Below are 16,137 nucleotides of genomic sequence, written 5' to 3'. Positions count from 1 at the left end.
TGACATGAGTGTTGTGCTGTCCTGTCCCTCTGTGATGAGGTACAGATGTGTAAAACTGTACTTTTCTAGCTGTGTGCTTGCTGCTCAGGGTTGTGTAGTTTGGGGTGTGATGTGTAAAAGGTGAAGTATTATTCCTGCACAGTTCAGGCAGTGTCCTGGGGGAGCGACAGTCTGGGGTGTCAGGTGAGAGCTGGCCAGGCTCTGTTATCTGTGTCTTCAGTGTCGCAGTGGAAAACAGCCTCAGGACCAGTTTTCTCTCAGTGTCACAGTGCTGTGTGTCTGTTAGCACTTCCAGTGTCAGTCAGGTTTAGGATGTTACAGGAGCCTCCAGTGAACCAGCTCCTGCTCTCGATACAGCTGCTCACACTACCTGACAGGTCAGGGTTGGTCAGATTTTGATTTTCATCCTCTGGGAAAAGAATTCCCATCAGCCCTATAGTATTCCTGAGCTTTCTCGTGTCTCTTTATTAGTGTTCAGTCTCTGATGCTATATAATGAACACTGTAATGTGTCATTGAGACAGAGTCTATATTACAACACAGTGAGTATTTGTCACTAGTATGAGGACGTAGAGACCAGTGTGTACAACCAGTCCACTGGACACACAGTGAGCACTGGTCACTATGAGGACATATAGAGTAGTGTGTTAAACCAGTCCACTGGACACACAGTGAGCACTGGTCACTATGAGGACATATAGAGTAGTGTGTTAAACCAGTCCACTGGACACACAGTGAGCACTGGTCACTATGAGGACATACAGACCAGTGTGTTAAACCAGTTCACTGGACACACAGTGAGCACTGGTCACTATGAGGACATATAGGCTAGTGTGTACAATCAGTCCACTGGACACACAGTGAGCACTGGTCACTATGAGGACAAATAGACCAGTGTGTTAAACCAGTTCACTGGACACACAGTGAGCACTGGTCACTATGAGGACAAATAGACCAGTGTGTTAAACCAGTTCACTGGACACACAGTGAGCACTGGTCACTATGAGGACATACAGACCAGTGTGTTAAAGCAGTCCACTGTGCGTTTCTGCACTTCTGGCCTTATTCATTATTCATTCATTAACCTGTATTTCTCTCTCTCTCTTTCACAGGATCCTGCTCTGCCCACCCTGCAGAAAAAGGTAAGTCCTGTTGACATGAGTGTTGTGCTGTCCTGTTCCTGTGTGACGTGTGAATTGTCATTATTCCTTCCATAGGAAGGAAGCCTGACATCAGGGAAGAGGTCCTCCTTGTGCTGGACAGGATTCAGGGTTCAACAGTCCTCACTGCTTCCATCACAATGTCACATCACAGTGTACAGAAGTGTTCTAGTGTAGGATCATGTACAGGTGGACTGAGGGTAGTGGCTCAGACACCTGACAGAGAGAAACAGGGTGTGCATCGTTTCTGTGATTGGAAAGAAAGAGAGAGACAGGAGGAAAGACAATGAGTGACCTGATTAGAGGATGAGTGTATGTACATTATAACACACAGACGAGGTCCAGTTGGGTTGTGCTCTAACCTGTATTTCTGTCTCTCTGCCTCTTTCACATGGTCCTGCTCTGTCCACCCTGCAGAAGCTGGTAAGTACTGTTGACATGAGTGTTGTGCTGTCCTGTCCCTGTGTGATGTGTGATATTATTAGTATTAAACACTGAGGTACAGATGTGTGAAACTGTCCTTTTCTAGCTGTGTGCTTGCTGCTCAGGGTTGTGTAGTTTGGGGTGTGATGTGTAAAAGGTGAAGTATTATTCCTGCACAATTCAGGCAGTGTCCTGGGGGAGCGACAGTCTGGGGTGTCAGGTGAGAGCTGGCCAGGCTCTGTTATCTGTGTCTTCAGTGTCGGAGTGGAAAACAGCCTCAGTTTTTTATTAATTTCTTTATAGTGCAAACAAGTACATTATTCCAAAGATTCCTTCAAATAACCTACAGTTATTTGGATGGGATGATACTATGTGTTCTGTACACTTCTGCACTGATTCATTTGTCATTCTAGGCTGTTTTAATTGGAAGCTGATGAGTAGTGTTCTAGCCTGTGATTCTGTTCTGAAACAGTAGACATAGAGCTGTTCGTGCCATGACGTGTACACTCCAAGTGTACTTACTTACAGCTGAGCCTCATGACACAGGAAATTGTCTACTGATCCCTCCCTTCCCTCCTGGGAAATGTAGTTTCTTCATGGGAACGGGGTGGAATAAACTACAAAATTCATGAGAAAGGATTATATTGGGTACAGGGTAAGGTCAATGTCAATGTCTTTTTGCACTTGAGCCCTTATTTATTTGCACGTCTGATTTGTTAAAATTGAGAGGTGATTACATGTATGTTAATCATGGTGCTGAGATTATAGCAAGAAGGAGCCATTGTCTTGATGGTCACTCATTCAGTGAGAGAGAGGAGCTGCTGCCCTGAGCTCAGTCCGTGATCCTATATAATCCCCACTCCACTGTGTCATCAGGACAGAGGGAGTCTCTACAGTAGAACACACAGACGTGGTCCAGTTGGGTTGTGCTCTAACCTGTATTTCTCTCTCTTTCTTTCACATGGTCCTGCTCTGTCCACCCTGCAGTCTGATGTAAGTCCTGTTGACATGAGTGTTGTGCTGTCCTGTCCCTGTGTGATGTGTGATATTATTAGTATTAAACACTGAGGTACAGATGTGTAAAACTGTCAGGTTTAGGATGTTTCTGCTCTGGATAGAGCTGCTCAAACAACTTTATTTTCATCCTTTGTCAAACGATAGATAAAGAGCTCTACAGATTCCCCCAGATCCTTTTCTCTCTGTATCTCGTTTTTAATTTCTGTGTTAGTGCCAACAGGATTCCTTTATCCCAGTGGTCCTGGAGACAGTAGACAGAGAGCTGTGCTTGCCCTGCCTTCTGTACGCTGAGGGAGAGTGTCATTGCTAAAGGTTCTCCCAGGAAATGGGCGAACGAGCCCCCTGGTCTTGCTGGGAAATGTAGTTCCTTCAGGGGAACAGGGCAGAGGAAACTAGAAATTATCACACAGGATTATACTGTGTGTTTCTACACTTCTGGCCTTATTCATTATTCATTCATTAACCTGCATATCTCTCTCTCTCTTTCACATGGTCCTGCTCTGTCCACCCTGCAGTATCATGTTGACATGAGTGTTGTGCTGTCCTGTCCCTGTGTGATGTGTGATATTATTAGTATTAAGATAAGATTCTTATCTTGTCTTATCATCAATTTCCCTACGGGATCAGTAAAGTCTTATCTTAAACACTGAGGTACAGATGTGTAAAACTGTACTTTTCTAGCTGTGTGCTTGCTGCTCAGGGTTGTGTAGTTTGGGTGTAAAGTATTATTCCTGCACAGTTCAGGCAGTGTCCTGGGGGAGTGACAGTCTGGGGTGTCAGGTGAGAGCTGGCCAGGCTCTCTTATCTGTGTCTTCAGTGTCGCAGTGGAAAACAGCCTCAGGACCAGTTTTCTCTCAGTGTCACAGTGTTGTGTCTGTTAGCACTTCCAGTGTCAGTCAGGTTTAGGATGTTACAGGAGCCTCCAGTGCACCAGCTGCTGCTCTGGATAAAGCTGCTCACACTACCTGACACCTCTGATGCTATTATAAAATCATATATGCAGTAGAAACGTTTTCTTTTTGCAAAAATTTACCATGTTTTTTTGGATTTATACCAAGTTAAGACAAGGTGTCAGTTTGTTACATTGAATTCAATAGAAAATGTTTGTGCTTTCTGACCTCAACGAAACTAACATTTACCAGTGGTGACCTTGAGGTTTCCATGAGGTGGTAGGTTAGCAACTGACAAGAAATGAAAGTTACTATATGTCTTGTGTGCATATATATGCAGCACACACTGCTTTTCAGAGAAGCGTTTTCTTTTCACCTGTATTTCGAGGGACAGAAAGACTTTAGACGTTGAAATAAGGTTTTACTTTTGGCCGTTGTTTCAATTTGAGTTATATTCTGGTTATTCCTGCTCCTCAAAAGGAACCAATCCCAATTTCTAATTCCCAGTCCCACTTTCTCAGACCAGTAATTTAATGTATTTAAAGTACTGGAAGTCGCCATGGTTTCGCAAACCAGTGGTGTTGCCACAGGCAAGAGCAAGAGTTCCCATGAACTGCAACTTGATGAAGCCCTTTCTGCTCACTAGTCACTGTAATAGACCGGTGTGATGTGATGGATGAGCCAATACGTACTAAATTTCCTGGTTGTGCAGCAGATATTTCCCTGCAGAACTGTTCCAACATGATCTGCATGTAGAGTTAATAAGTGAGTAGTAATTGTCAGCAAAACCGTCTCAAAGACGAGAGCAATATTTCTATTTGATTAAAAGAGAGGGAGTCACAAGCCTGCTTGTTTCCAGTGTCAAAGGGCCACTTCACCTCACCAGAAGTTGTGTTGCCTCATTCTGATTCACAGAACATGGTGCTACGCAGACCTGGAAATTGGGTCTATTTTGTGATGTAAATTGGAGGATTTATACGTTACTGAGCACATTTTACTGTCATTGTGATTTGAAATGCTCTCATCAATGCTGATCCTTTCTTAACCTGAGTTCATGAGGAATGACAACGCCCAAAATCAAAGCGTAACGAACTACTGTGGAGCGAATGTTTGGCTTAACCCGCTTGGCTGAGGGCCGACCTCCTGGCCATAGGACGAGGAGGCCAGGACCCCCAAAAAGATGCAAGCGGGACCCCAAACCACCAATGCAGAGTTTGGACGGGCCTGAAGAAGGAGAGAAGGTGTGATCTGGGTTGTGGCAGCGGTACAACTGTGTTGTGGTTTACTGTAGGGAAGTGGGCTTCTGTTGGCGTAGGCGAGTCGCTTATTATGAGTACGCGTTGAGGTGTTGATGGAAGGGAATTCAAACGAACGCAGGGTCTAAATGATGAGAAACCATGTAGGCTCTTCGTAGATGGGAAAGGAAATCGCTGCTATTATTGGAATGGGTTAGTGGTACCGGTGTTATCTGGATGGATGCGGGCCTGTGTTTCTAATTGTGACCCCCAAAAGCAGCAATGGAAATTGAAGACTCCTGCACTTGATGCGTGCGGTGGTCAGAAGGAGAGATGGAGGTTGGCAGAAGCAACTAGGCCTTTTATAGCCGTTAACTTTGATGAGGGTTTCCTGGACGGATGGAGTGGCAGGCTTGAAGAAAGTGTGGAGGCTTGTCCGGGGGGTCCCGGCCCAATGGATTCCCCCCCTCCGGGCAGCTAGGCATTTATGGATAGCTCCAGACTCCAGCTGTGGTACTGTAGCTCATGGCATTTACGTGTGTGGATGTTACGTGAAGTGAGAGCAGTTCTGGATCCAAGAGGTAGCGGTGTGGAGTGGGAGAAATGATCCCAGTGCTGGATTGGACGTCGGGGATAGAGACTTGAGTCGAGGGGCGTTTGTTGGGTAGGCAGAGGTAGGAGGCTGGGTGGACCCAGGGCCAAGAGGTGGTGGCAGCAGCCACTGAGGATGAGAGGAAGAGAAATGGGCCTGGGATCGGATCGGATGCCGGGGATAAAACGCGCATGAGATGGGGGAATGAGGCGAGGGACTTACCTGTGCGGACGTCGAGGGGGGTGGCTTTGGTAGGAGCAGAGGACAGAAGGGATGAGACTGAGGCTGGACAGGGGGAGAGGGGTAAAGAGGAGACGAGACAGGGACGTGAAACATAGGGCGACTGGCAGGAGAAATGAACTTGGAGCCCGAACTGGATACCAGGGATGGGGAAGCGAACGAAGGAGGAGCAGATTGGACATGGAGGGGGGTGGGGTAAAGGACAGAGATGAGATGGGGGCATGGGACGAAGGACTTACCTGCTGATGAGGTGGTACCAGTGGCGGAAAGGGCGAGAGAAAAAACAAGTCGAGACAGAGATTTAAAACCAAATAATTCTAATGGTGAATTCTGGTATAGGTTCGAAAGCACTCTGTCTTTTTAACTTAGTTGTGTGCAAAACCTTCAGCGCCCCTGGTCAGCTGTATGTTTCAGTGAATCTCTAAGTAAAAGAAGTAGACACAAACTCTGTGTGGTACAAACCTAAACATGACACCTTTCTGCAGATGAGGGCTGCCTAAACGTTCGCACACACCTGCATCTATGGCTGATGCCGGAGCCCTGTGGCTATCTAAATGCCCAAATCACCACTGGAGAAGAGTAAATCTCCAAGATGCCCCAACCACTCCAGCTGAGTTTTGGCGCCAGTTTCATCAGCTCAAGAATGCAGTTCAGACAAGCTTTGGAAGTGGAACCTGTACGTCTCCTGCAGTTAAAAGCATAACAGAAAGAAAAGAAGAGTGTCAACCAAATATGGACAGAAAAGAATGAATGTACAGTAACTGGGCTGGTGCTTCTGGAATAGAGCCAGACTTTGAAGACATTGTTTAGAAGAAATGGAAGAGGTGTTAGTGGGGCCAGCAGGGGGCGCTCACCCTGCGGTCCATGTGGGTCCTAATGCCCCAGTATAGTGACAGGGACACTACACTGTAAACAGGCGCCGTCCTTCGGATGAGATGTAAAACCGAGGTCTAGAAGAGAAGGGGTGTAACCCCGGTGTCCTGGCCAAATTTCCCATTGGCCCTTACCCATCATGGCCTCCTAATAACCCCCCTCTTTGAACTGGCTTCATCACTCTGCTCTCCTCCCCACTGAGAGCTGGTGTGTGGGGAGCGTTCTGGCGTACTATGGCTGCCGTCGCATCATCCAGGTGGGGCTGCACACTGGTGGAGGTGGAGGGGATCCCCATTACCTGTAAAGCGCTTTGAGTGGAGTGTCCAGAAAAGCTCTGTATAAGTGTAAGCAATTATTATTATTATTATTATTATTATTATTATTATTATTATTATTATTAAATGTTAGGAGGTGGGCAGTGCATTTGTTTGGTAGATAAGGGGCTTCAGTTTTGATAACCGACCTTGATTTCCCAACCACACAAGAAACAGTTTTGATAGAAGGGGTGAATGGGACAGCCCCTGAGCTGAGGAGAGGGCTACACGAGTGTTACCCCTACAGTTTAACCAGAGTAGCCCCATTTCCAAAGGTACAATATCAGGAGCAGATATCATGGAAAAATTGGAAAGGCACATTTATTTAATAAAGTACTGGCAGTTACCGGGGAAGCCAGATTGCCATGAAACCCCGATTTTTTGTTTAAGCATGACAGTTGTCAGATACACACAGTCAAACCCATTGTGAAAAGCTGAGAAACAGAGGGGGTGTGGGGATTGATGAGTGAACATATCCAGTCTCTTGGCCAAGGCACAAACTGGATTGTGGCCCTGCCATCATGGCACCCTGCACAATTCCAGGACCACACACAATACCACATCCACACAGAGGCACAGTCAGCAGTGAGGGACCTGGCTTAGGAAGGGATAATCAGGCCAGCCCAGTCTCTCACTAACTCCCCCATGTGGTCGGTGTGAACATCTAATGGGTCTTGGCCACTTACAATTGATTACACCTGTCCAAAAGCTTGCAGCCCTAAGCTCAGTCTGACAGTGGCTAACCCAGCAACCATACTAGGGGACATTGGGGAAGATAAGACAATTTGAAGAACCTGAAGAAGGCTCCACGGCCAAAACATGTTTTCTTTCTTTGCTTTTCAGCAGGAATAAAACTTTAACTTGTTCCATGTTAAATTGTAGTTATTTTTCAGATCCTAACAGTCTCATGAGTCTGTTTTCAGCACAGGCTCCTAGTCGAGCTTATCCATCTTATAGGTGATTGGGAATAGGAAAGATAAGCTTGACTGGGAGACTGTCCTGAAAACAGTTGGAATAGGGCAATATGGGAATCCTCACCCTGCTGGTCTTCCATCTGGGAATGTTGGGGACGTGCTGGACCTTGCGGCCACTCCTACAATCATTCGAGAGCTCCCTGTGTCTAACTGGTGGACAGCACAGAGAGTTAGTCCAGACTGGAGTGGCATGGGGGAAACAGGGACCTGCAAAGGGGCACCTCTCTGGGTTTTTGCTCAAGGCCTGCCCACGTGATTACAATACAAATACCAGTGTTGTAATTGTACTGGTCCAGTGCTACCATTCTGATTCATACAATTTAAAGCAGTAGGTTGCATTGAGAAAGGATTGGAGCCTGAAGCAGCGTGCATGAGATAAGCTCTCCTGGTCAGAGTGTTGTGTGCGATGTGCCCTAGACCATCTGTGTGGCACTGGAAACTTTGTGCTTGTGGAACTCCCACAGCTGGACTGTAAGGAAAAGTTCAGAGGTGTTTTCATCTCACCACTGGTGGACATCAGCCAGCTTCCCAAAGTCCCAGCAATTCAGAGGGCCTGGGTTCTGAGACTCTAGAAAACCCCTTTCTGCCTCTCATCGCTGATGATTCTGACACTGCAAAAAGCAGTTGTAGCTACAGAGTATCGTAATCAAGCCCAAGTATAGTACAGTACATCAGCTGAAGAGGACCACGACGCTGTCGAGGACTTTGCTGCAGGGTCCCAAGGGAACCTGGTGGAGTGTTTGTGTGGGGAGGGTTGAGTTTTTGCTTTCTAATGTCTTTATCTTCCGTTTCTTCCCTGTCAAGTGAAATCAAGGGTGAAGAACAACAGGGAGAGAAGAGGGAGAGGAGGGATGCCCGAACTCTCGCCGCAGTATCGGGGACTGAGGGACGGGAAATTTATCTATGCATTCATGAAGTAATATTAGATTGTTTTTTAAACTCATTGTTTTTTAAGCTCATGGGAGCTGTAACTGAAATAAATGTACGTTCTTTATGCAGAAGTTTGTCTTGTTTTCTTCACACATATGCTAGATTCAGATCCCTGTCTGTAAGCCCAATTTACAGCTTGAGCAGGTTGTTGGTTAAGTTGAAGGGTCAGTTGCTACACCAATTTAAAACTGGCTGTAGGTTTCTGTCATATAAGGGACACACACAGCTGTGCATTGTAAGTTACATGATATAATTTGTACCGATTCCACATATACAGAATGTACATCAAAAACTCTTTTCCAGAAACCTTTTTCTTTTCACCTGTATTTTGAAAGACCCGTTAACCATTACAGGACAGTAAACTCTGCTGAGCCTCAGTCCTGCTGCCCTGTCCCTCCTTCCTCACTGCAGACACAGCCAGGGCAGATAAAGGCGATTCTCTGTACGTGTGCAGGCCACAGCTGAGAATAACTGCTTCTGATTTAGAGAGAGCTGGGTCTCTTATTGGCTTGAGGAAAGCTGTGGATCCTGGGGAGCAGGTGTACAGAATGTCCTCCAGGCTGCGCTATAAACCACAGCGACTGCGATCTTTTCACATCGCCCTCATTGTGGCTGCCAGGGCTTCTAGTCTTCGTAGCCGATGTTGAACACGTGTTCGAACTGCCTCTCGAAGAACCTCCCGAGCTCTTTCCCCATTCTCTTGTAGAAGTATTTCTAATGGGAAACAAGCCATCAGAACAAAAACAGAAGTACACACACGTCTGCCCCCTCCCCCTGGATCTCTGTTCTTGTTCATACTGTAGAGAGCAGCTGCTCTGATCTCTGTAGGATCGACACTGTAGAGAGAGCAGCTGCTCTGATCTCTGTAGGATCGACACTGTAGAGAGAGCAGCTGCTCTGATCTCTGTTTATCTTCATAGATGGGCCCTCATCTCTCTACCTTTTACACAGATCTCCATTAGTTCCACAGTGCCATGTTGTTTTGCTCAGGAAAGAAGAACTCTAGACCGTCCCAGGTTCTCACCTTGTTGTACTGGACACAGTTCTGGAAGATGAGCCGGATGTCCTGGACGAACTGGCCCACCTGCTGGTACTTCTGCTCCAGGAGCTTCTCCTTGACTTTATCCAGCCACATGGGGCGCTTGATGATCTCACAGTATCTCTTGAGCTTAAGAAAAACAAAGGGATGAAACTAAAATCAAACCAAAAATGATAAATTACAGATTCAGATTCAACTTTCACTTTCAGATCTATCGATGCATTGTGAAATCACGTAGCATTTGTGATTTTAAACACAGTTTTGTCTTGTACAGGCTGGTATGTTACAATGGCTTTTATACAGTCATCAGACCTGTATATCTGTCTGTGTAAGTACATGCTGTGGGCTTCTGTGATGTAATTTACTTCTCATTATAATAATTTATCCATAATATCCTTTATCTAGCACGGTAAAATGTATAAAATTATAACCCTTATATTCTGATATCTTATTAAAGTAATGCAATTCCCATTGTAATTATAATTACGTGTTTAGGTAATGGGGTCTCCCCTCCTTAACTACCCCTTAGGTAGTACCCCTTATTCTGCTTTTCCCCATGTATAACAGTTAAAAAATATTATTTTTACATACTGATACCTTTACTTATTAAAGTAATGCCCTGTAATTCCCATTGTACCTGTCTGTTTAGTTTACTGCATCCTTTGGGTGTCTCAATCAGCATTTTTAAAAACTGTGGACTGAGAGACTCAACAGCTGTGAGTTTACAGCAGTAGATGCTACTTACACTGCTGGGATTTTTAGTGAAAGGGCCACTGTTTTGCTTGCAGTACAGTCTGAGGAGAAGATACACACATTTCTGCAAAAAAAAAAGGAAAAAGAGATCAGCATGAATGTCAGATTTCAAACAGATTTCAAAATGTGTGCTTTTTGTCATTGGCTACCTGCCAATACCAAGTCCTGGATTTGGAAATAATAACTGAGGATAACTATATGATTATTATAATGATAACTTAAATCCCATCTACAGTAACCATCATGAGTTAAATTGTAATTTGGAAAGACTTTCACTCTAGGAAGTGATATCAGATCCTTGATCACGGGAACCAGGCGCCAGTACAATCAGTGTGAAAGATCCATCGAGTCGTGTGCAGTAGGATCAGGACACGAGCCTTACCGCCTGCTGGCTCTGCATCTCCAGCCCCAGCACCTCCGACCTGCTGTGGATCCCAGGCAGGAGCACCAGGGTTCTGCTGAACTCACACAGTGTGCAGATCCATTCTGCCCTGCAACACAGTATGTCATGTCATTTTAAACAGAGAACACTGGTTGATATTTTTCTTTCATGTTCTTCCTCTTATTCTGGTGCATTTATTTAACCACTTCTACAAAATCAGGGTGACGGGGAGCCAGAGTCTATCCCAGCAAGCAACGGGCACAAGGCAGGGTACACCCTGGATAGGACACACACACACCAGTTTTCCCAGAAGACAGTAACCCGCCCATGTGTCTTTGGACCGTGGGATCTGCAGGAGAACATGCAAACTCCACACAGACATCAACCCAAAAAGTGAGCCCAGGGTCCAGCGAGGTATCACTATGACCGACTGCGCCACCATGCCACCCTGACAAAGACCAAGCAAATGTTCATCAAGGAAAATTCTGCGCTGCAGTGACGGGCGGGTGTGACTGTGGCAGGGTGCCACGTTTCGCCTGTCTGTCTTTATTTCTCACTCACTGTGGATCCGCCTGTCCGGGGAGGGGCGGCAGGTGACATTCGCCGTGGAAAAGCCGAAAACACTGGTCGCAGCAGAGGAGGTCCCTGCCCTGACCACAGGATTTGCACTCGTCCGGTTTGTCTTTCTGCAGAGGCGACAGAGCCAGGCGCTGCGTTCAGACCCCGCCCAGAGGAGGCGGAGCCAGGCGCTGCGTTCAGACCCCGCCCAGAGGAGGCGGGGCCAGGCGCTGCGTTCAGACCCCGCCCAGAGGAGGCGGGGCCAGGCGCTGCGTTCAGACCCAGGCAGTTCTTGGCTCTTTCAAGCTCAGGTTATTTTTTTTCTCAGATGATACCACCTGTGTAAAACAAAGCCCTGCAGAATCTCTTGTCTGAGCTTTCGAGCGATATACAGGAAATGTTTTGCAAGGTCCGATACTGTGTGACTTCCACAGCAGACAGCATCGATATTGCAAATTATTTGAGTTGCTGCTTGAAAAAGCTTTGACTCACCCTTCAAACTGCACTTTGAGTGGAATGTCCAGAAATGGGCTATAGAAGAGTCAGAAATATTTTTTATAAAATAACCAATCTTTTCAGAAACAGAGACCAAAGCATCACACTTACGTTTTTCTTCACAACGGGGACACACTTCACACAGTTGCAGTCTTCCGGGTGTGGCCGCAGTATACCCAACTAAATAAAAAAAACAAAGAAAACACGCTGCCTCCTCTTGCACGGGGAAGACGACAGCGATCCTCTGATCGAACAAGCTAGATCGCCCTGCTGGGCTGGATCTGAGCCCTACCTGGATGAGGTTTGCTAGGGGAACTCCCATGTGCCAGATGGACTGGGCCCAGTTCCCCTCGTCGGCGCCGGGCGTGCCGGTCCTGCAGAACTCCAGAGGGGTGCACCACTGTCTGAAGGTCCTGATGCATCTCCCGCGGCACGCTGCAGAGAAGGAACTGCAGTTAGTTTCCAAGTCTCCTGGCTCCCCAGGAGATTCCTCAGCAGACCTTGCAGCAGCTCTGCCAGCAGGTCACTCTGTTCAGCCACCAGCCTCTGCTCCTTCTCAGGGCTTTGTTCTCAAGCTCCGGTAAAGGCTCTGAACTGGACGCGCTACACAGCGGCTCAGCAGGAGGGACTCTTAGGAGGACAGAACTGTTGAAGTCCAGAGTGGAGATGAGCAAGGACTCTGGGGTTCACATCCCGACTCTCACTGACAGCATCCCGGGATCGTTAGTGACCAAATAGTAAGGACAGTACTTCCTTCATGGCAAACACCAGACACACTGTCCGACCCCTCCAGGCCCAGGACTGGACAGCCCTGCTGCAGACACACTGACTGACCCCTCCAGGCCCAGGACTGGACAGCCCTGCTGCAGACACACTGACTGACCCCTCCAGGCCCAGGACTGGACAGCCCTGCTGCAGACACACTGACTGACCCCTCCAGGCCCAGGACTGGACAGCCCTGCTGCAGACACACTGACTGACCCCTCCAGGCCCAGGACTGGACAGCCCTGCTGCAGACACACTGACTGACCCCTCCAGGACCAGGACTGGACAGCCCTGCTGCAGACACACTGACCCCTCCAGGACCAAGACTGGACAGCCCTGCTGCAGACACACTGACCGCCCCCCCAGGACCCTGACCTGTGGAAAGGTTTATTAATCCTCAGTCCAATGTGATCTGACCCCCTGCCTCCCCAGCTCTGCCTGTAAGCCAGCCCACCGTTAGCGAAGCGTTTGCGGTAGAGTTTCCCCTTGTCCGAGCCGCAGGTGACCGCCAGGACGTCTCTGTAGACGAACACACTCCCGCCTCTCTCTCCACCCTCCTCCTCCTCCTGCTCCTCCTGCCCAGATGAGAAAGGGCTGTCCTCCTCCTCCTCCTCGCTGCTCTCCTCCGATTCATCTTCCTCCTCGGTGTCACTGCTCCTCCAGCTCACACCATCACTCTCCTCTGAGCCCGAGACAGACAGATCGATGATCTTAAAAACACATCTCATGCATCGAAACCCTCACACACTAGTCAGAACTGCAGGCCGACCTGATTCGGTGCTGGTCTGTTGAGCCCGATGGACAGTTTCTCTCTGAAAGACAGCAGGACATCAGTGGTCATGTGCTGTAAGGACTTTAATCCCAGCTCACGGAGACACATGTGAAGAGCTCCAAAGCACGAGTCAGAGGTGCGAGGGCTTCGGGATATCAGTCTGAATTTTCACTCACCGAGTCTGCGGACGAGCTCCTCTTTCGTCTCTTCACCTCGGGAGACGCAGTGGACTTTATCTGAAAGGACAGAAGAAAATTCTAATTTTTTTTTCAGATCTGCAAATCACTTGGCTGCATGCGAGGCGATCCTGTTGCGCAGCTGAGCCCTGCTGCGCAGTTAGAGATCTGCAGGTCTGCACAGCACCGGGCGAGACCTCCGATACCAACGAACACATTCCCCGGATAGACAAGTGACCCCTGTCACTGGGAACCTTTCTGACGTGCTGCTACCTTGTGGGGATTACCCGAGCTGGAAGGGGAGCTGCTAGCCCTTGAGGGTTAGGACTGCTCAAGACGGCCTCCTGATCGCCCAGATAAGAGATGGACCGCCTGCAACATCGTCATGTCCGTCAGCTGGGATACTGCCTCGGGGACAGAGGGCCAGCTCACTCCTGCTTCTGTCTGGGACTCACTGTGGCCGCACACCCTTGGGTAGTCCTGGCTTTCATTGCCCAGGGTTTCAAAAGGACCGGAGGCCCTCTCCATCTGGGTTCTGTCCGGACGACTTCCTCAGATCCTGACCCTCACATGGACACTCGGGGTCAAGTGCAATCAGCAGCCCAGATCCAGGGGTGCCGGTTAAAAGACGGACGCTTCCGGAACCACGTCTTGTGGTCTTTCCCGACAGGTGAGGCAGCTTCCGTCGGGCAGACCTACCTGACTCTGGGAGCGGGTGGGCTTTCTCTTAGGCACAGGCTTAGCAGGCTGGTCCCCCTGAAACGGATTTGAGAAGCTGGCGATCACTGGCCCAGGGCAAGCGGACTGTGTTACTAAGGACCTGTGCAACAGAACTGTGGTCTTGCATGAAGCAGGTGCTCTGTTGCCCTGCATCTGTAGAGTGGTGCATCAAGTGTGCGTTTTCCTGCTGTCAGCTCTGCAGCTGTGTGTGCTTGTGTCTCTTCTTCTAGCTGCACATTAGCATTAGCTGAGAAGTCAATCCAGATCACGGATCTCTTCCTACACTGGCAGACAGGCTGAAACAGAGAGGGGTGCGGGGCCAACCGGATCTAGTGTTTCAAATACTCAAGGGTCTTGACAAAGTCGACCCCAGCAGACTCCTTCCGAAGGAACAGGGAAGACAAGTGCGGATTATGTGGAAGTGCACTTGAAAGTCGGAGTATATGGCACCTCTTTACACAAAGGGTGGTCAGTGCATGGAACAAGCTGCGTAGCTATGATGCTGAAGCTTCCCCTATGCTGGCTTCTCTCCAGACAGACACAGCTGGATCAGTTATCCACTAACCACCGTGCATCTCGTGTGAGAGACCTCTTCCACTCCGGCACCTCGCGCCCCCCAGCCCCTCCTCACCTCCAGCAGAGCGCCCAGCGGCCGGCTTTTGTAACGGATGCTGCTCTTCCACTTGTGGCTCCTGCCTTTCCCTCCGTGCTCCTCGAACTCCCGGGGGCTCATCCACTTCCTGTTGGCCAGGACGCAGGGCTGACCTGCCGTTAAAAGACAACCCAGTGTCAGAGCCCAGAGTCAACACGACATCCCCCCCCATCGGACTGGTACCACGAGCAGCCGACACTGCGGCGCTGCCTAGATCACAGCTGCGCCCCATGAACGGGACGATTCTACACAACTGGACCATCGGAGGCTCCAGAACCAAACCACGTTGGTTTCTTCCTGCGTTCCAATACACAGAATTATTCTCTTCTTGTTCCTCCAAATCCAGAGACGGTTTCTTCCCGCAAGCTGTCAGATTATGGGAATCTGCCTCTAGCACTGGCTCACGCCGTCGTCCTGGTCTTGCACACTGCCTGTGCTGATGTGTATTTAAGCTGTGTGTTATTTCTCGTGGTTGTTGCTGCTGCTGCTGCTGCTGTTCCGTGTTGGCGTTTCCTTGAGGTCTTTGTATCGGAGCGTACATGCAAATAAGCATTTCCTCGTACTTGTGTACAGTACGTGACAAATACATCGAACGGAGCTTCTCAGTCGGCTCACTCTGACAGAGCTCCCTGCTCGAACCCGTTGGAGTATCGCTCGGCGTGTCCGCACCGCCCTCACAGCGCCCAGCCTCTCGCACACCGACGGCACCACCGCGATAACGGGGTACAACCAGGGTCCTCTCCTCCAGGCCCGACCTGCAACAGGTTATTAAACTCCGCGTTGCCGGAGCCCGTCGGCTCTCTCGCCAGCGAGACGGCACTGTCCTCACCGAGTCTCCCACGCTGCCAGCTCCCCCTTACCTTCCAGGTACTTCCCCACGTCGAAACGGCCCTGCTTTCCCCCACAGGTCACCGGCAGGACGAGCTCACGGACCGGGGCGTCTGCAGCAGAGGAGATACATCAGCTCATGAACAGATCTATAGACCCCCGCGCCCTGGAGACCTGACTGAGGGTCATTAAAACCACAGGTCTCTCATTGTTTTCAGGGTATTATCAGCTTAAATGTTTTTTTTAGTTTATAAACGCATTTATAATTAATACAATTGATCAGTTTTCTTAATCTGGAGTGACAAAATCTCGTATTTTCTCCTGTCTCTCATCCAGCCAGGTCCAGAGTC

General features: G+C 48.8%; 1 protein-coding gene across 1 annotated transcript in view; it reads left to right on the top strand.

Moving 5' to 3' along the window:
- The window catches only part of LOC148648609 (uncharacterized), a 48,740-nt gene extending 40,022 nt beyond the window's left edge, over nt 1–8,718 (top strand). Inside the window, exon 9 of the mRNA XM_088607140.1 lies at nt 8,522–8,718. Coding sequence (XP_088463266.1) covers nt 8,522–8,524 — 3 coding nt within the window. The 3' untranslated portion in view covers nt 8,525–8,718. The remainder of the gene's footprint in view (nt 1–8,521) is intronic.
- Nucleotides 8,719–16,137: the final 7,419 nt, after the last annotated feature.

The sequence above is a fragment of the Lepisosteus platostomus genome, chromosome 14 (assembly GCF_059453375.1).
Source record: "Lepisosteus platostomus isolate fLepPlt1 chromosome 14, fLepPlt1.hap1, whole genome shotgun sequence".
Taxonomy (NCBI): Eukaryota; Metazoa; Chordata; class Actinopteri; order Semionotiformes; family Lepisosteidae; genus Lepisosteus; species Lepisosteus platostomus.
This window is presented reverse-complemented; position numbering and strand designations above follow the sequence as displayed.